At 38.0% G+C, this 4,217-nt stretch overlaps 1 protein-coding gene across 1 annotated transcript; it reads left to right on the top strand.

Moving 5' to 3' along the window:
* The first annotated feature begins 954 nt into the window (after positions 1-954).
* On the top strand, positions 955-2,448 carry LOC131007036 (endo-1,4-beta-xylanase 5-like). Its single transcript, XM_057934187.1, has 3 exons — positions 955-1,263; positions 1,388-1,943; positions 2,017-2,448. The coding sequence occupies exons 2-3, from the start codon at positions 1,440-1,442 to the stop codon at positions 2,362-2,364; spliced, it is 852 nt and encodes a 283-aa protein (XP_057790170.1). The 5' UTR covers positions 955-1,263; positions 1,388-1,439; the 3' UTR covers positions 2,365-2,448.
* Positions 2,449-4,217: the final 1,769 nt, after the last annotated feature.

Below are 4,217 nucleotides of genomic sequence, written 5' to 3' on the forward strand. Positions count from 1 at the left end.
CTTATTATTCGGGTTTTAACAAGGTTGTTCCTTGTTTATTTCTATGAATTATTCACACCTCGATCATATTTATTCCTTCAAGAATTGGGGTGTGACAGTGTGTGGCGAAGCCCAAGCCGCCGCAATACTATGGAGGAATCGCCGTGAATTCGGAATTCAACGACGAACTGACAGGATGGGCGGCAGTTGGAAATGCTACAATAGCTACTGCCAAGTCGGCGTGCGGTAATAGCTACGCCGTCGTTTCCAACATTCACACGCCACGCTCCGACGGCCTTTCTCAGGCTTTCAACGTTGACAGAGACATACTGTACACCGTTTCAGGTAGTTCATTAATTAATTACTTTTTGTTGCTACCACTAAGTTATTAATTGAAAAAGAATACTAATTAACATTAATTTGCAGCATGGTTCCAAGTTAGCGTGGGAGAAGTTGCGGTGCAAGTTAAGATAGTAACGAGCACCGGCAACCAAACCGCTAACTGGATTGTGGCAAAAGCCGGTTGCTGGACCATGCTGAAAGGTGGCTTCCATGTCAACGTTACTGAAGCAGCCGAGCTCCATTTTGAGGTCTCTCTCTCTCAATCTCTCTCTCTCTCTCTCTCTATATATATATATATATATATATCTTTCAATTATCTCTAATTAACATTAATTTATTTTGGTCTCTAATGAACAACCAAATAAATTAATGTTAATTAGAGATAATTGAAAGAGATATATATATATATATATATATATATATATATATATATATATATATATATATATATATAGAGATTGAGAGAGAGAGACCTCAAAATGGAGCTCGGCTGCTTCAGTAACGTTGACATGGAAGCCACCTTTCAGCATGGTCCAGCAACCGGCTTTTGCCACAATCCAGTTAGCGGTTTGGTTGCCGGTGCTCGTTACTATCTTAACTTGCACCGCAACTTCTCCCACGCTAACTTGGAACCATGCTGCAAATTAATGTTAATTAGTATTCTTTTTCAATTAATAACTTAGTGGTAGCAACAAAAAGTAATTAATTAATGAACTACCTGAAACGGTGTACAGTATGTCTCTGTCAACGTTGAAAGCCTGAGAAAGGCCGTCGGAGCGTGCCGTGTGAATGTTGGAAACGACGGTGTAGCTATTGCCGCACGCCGACTTGGCAGTAGCTATTGTAGCATTTCCAACTGCCGATCCTGGACAACCAAGAATACCAGAGATGGTTCTTGGAGAAACGGTTCAAATATTCCTCTTTTGAAAACGAGCTCAAATGGTAATTTGTTACTCACTGTTGTTTTCTTATTAGTTCCATCTCACACTAACACATTGATTTAATTTACTCTCATTTTAATTGATCAACACAATGCTGTTTTCTTTGTGTTACCTCAAACTTTCAGGCAGTTCACCGAAATCACCCCGGGGGTGGTGAACTACACGGTCCTGGATGCGATGCTGAAGTTTGCGAAAAAGCACCATATCACGCTCCGGGGCCACAACATCCTATGGGAAGACTCCAAGTACCAGGTACAGTGGCAGAAAATGCTGTCGCCGGACGAGCTGTGCGAGGTAGCCCTCAAGCGAGTCAAGTCGGTAGTGACTAAGTACAAGGGGCAGTTCATCCACTGGGATGTTATCAACGAGAACATGCACTACTCCTTGTACAGCAATGTCACCAACAACGGCACCGACGTCTTCAGACTCCTCCGGCAGCTGGACCCTCATCCCATCCCCTTCCTCAATGAATTCAATGTCATTGAGGATTGCAGCATCCAGTCCAAAGCCAACCTCAGAGAAGGAGGCTACGGCGGTCCTCTAGGGATTGGCCTCCAAGGCCATTTCATACTTGAGCCAAACTACCCCTTCATCAGGGCGTCGATTGATATGCTTCATGCCACCGGATTGCGCATCTGGATCACGGAGTTTGATGTCAACACCCAGAAAAATGCGTGGATGGTAACTGTTTTTCTCAACTTATGAATCAAACTATTATAATTATAAACACTAAATCGTGTATTACTTTGGGCAGGTTAAATATGTGGAGCCGCTGCTGCGCGAGCTTCACTCGCATCCATATGTGAAGGGCATTATAATGTGGGCGGCAGTGTGGCCCAATATCTCATGCTTCAGGATGTGCTTGACCGACAACGACTACAACAACTTGCCGGCCGGCGATGCCGTCATGAGCGAGTTCATCACGGTGCCGGATGCTAACTGGAAAACCGACCGCAGTGGCGCCTTTGAAGCTTCGCTCTTCCATGGCGAATATGAGGCCAGCATCACTCTCCCCGACGGCTCTCAACCTCCCGCTCCACAGACGTTTAATCTTAAGCCTCGCAGAGACGTGTCCGTTGTTAGGTTCAAGACTCCTTCATGAGAATCTATGTTACTTTGTTGTAAATGGACGCTGTAGCATCTTAATCAAATTCCACTATCTTAATTTCATGGCCTTATTTACTTATATATGTGCGATTAAATCAATCTTTTCCATAGTACCACAAATAATTAAGTTATGAGGCATTGAAGGCGATATTGATGCAATGCAATTAATTAATACCTACCACCATTAATTTGTTATCATGTGGGTAAAGATATCTTAATTAGAGATTTTCATATCAAAGAAAGAAAAGTTCAAAGTTGCATGACAGCACCCCCAAAGAATCAAACAAGTGTATATAAGCCTTACACTAAAGTACCTACAAAAAAAGCAAATAGTAAAAGTTTAAATTGTAACATAAACAATACACCTACAAAAATTGGCAACGATACATTAAAGTTTCTTACATTGAATAAGTCATGGCAAAAGAGGGTAAAAGAAAATGATTAGGCAAAAAAAAATAATCTCTGCAATAGAAAGAAAAAGAATCGTGCGCGCAGTCATATGATGGAATGATGGCCAAAGTCTAAGAACAAAATTTGCAGTTGAATAGAACCTAGCTAGAACATCATGGATACTACTCATGAGTAAATGAGAAGAGCATAAAAATATGAATATAGCAATTAATCTTGCTTAAGAAGTTGCTTTACACAGTAAATTATTTAAATTACCTACAGAGCTACGTAGGCTGAAATGAAACAAAGAAATTTACTGAAATAAATAATAACCCAAAAATAAACCTACTATATATGGGTAATCGACTTCTAAGCTCTATCAAGAAGAAAATTGTTACACAAAAAATAAAAAAAATAAAGGAATGATTAATCGACTCTAATCACTCAAACGGGTTTCACCCGTCAACACGTGGCTATCTTTTTGGCATTTCCTCGCACTAGCAGCCGTGCGCTCTCTGAATAATCACTTAGGAGGCAGGGCCGGCCCTTCTTCAATTCAAATGGGGCAAAGGCCTAGGGCCCCCCTAATAGGAGGTGATTGGTATGATGGAATGGAATGGGGTGGAATGGAATGAAGGTAGGAATGGAATGGAATGAAGGTAGGAATGGATGAAGGGAGAAAAGGAATGACAAACCTTGGTGATTCCTTTGCTTGGTATGCATAAGGAATACAAAAGGAATGAAATTGTAATTCCTTGTTTGATTCCATTCCTATGATTGGTATCTAAAAATAAATTCTAGGAATGGAATGAAATTATTTTGTTTTACTAAATTAACATTTACATCATAACTAGCATTTGCACTTGTGCAACGCACGAAAAATATTTTTATATTTTATTATATATAAAATTTATATTAATTTGAATTTTATATAAAAAATTCTAAATATAATAAAAAATACTGTAATTTAAGATAAATATTTTAGTTTAATATAAAAAAATAAAAAATAATTCACATTAATAATTTTATTATAATCACAAATTTGCCACTCAATTTTGAAATTGATTTGAAATCAATTTGAAATTGAGAACTCTCTTTTTAATATAGTACAGATTTATCAAATTGGCATTATTTTGCATCTCTCATCTCTATTTTGTGTTATATTTGTAGGGACAAACCAAAATTTGCACTGGGGTAAAATCGAAAAGAAAAAAAAAATTGAATATTAATCAAATTATATATATTTTAAAAAAAAAATTGACTTATTTTCCATGCTTATTACTACACAAGCTCAAATTGAAATGGAAAATTAGGATTAATTAGACTCAATAATGATAAATTTACAGAACTGCATATGTACTGCTCCAATATTAATGCATGATGTGTCAGATTTCGGTATCGCCTAATAGATTTCTTCTACACCTTTGTAATAATATCATGTCTTAATAGGGAAATAAT

Source organism: Salvia miltiorrhiza, chromosome 1 (assembly GCF_028751815.1).
Source record: "Salvia miltiorrhiza cultivar Shanhuang (shh) chromosome 1, IMPLAD_Smil_shh, whole genome shotgun sequence".
NCBI lineage: Eukaryota > Viridiplantae > Streptophyta > Magnoliopsida > Lamiales > Lamiaceae > Salvia > Salvia miltiorrhiza.

Coding starts and splice junctions, on each gene's coding strand:
- LOC131007036 (XM_057934187.1), top strand. CDS start 1,440: ATGCTGAAGTTTGCGAAAAAGCACCATATCACGCTCCGGGGCCACAAC. Junction 1,944..2,016: donor CCCAGAAAAATGCGTGGATG/GTAACTGTTTTT, acceptor TACTTTGGGCAG/GTTAAATATGTGGAGCCGCT.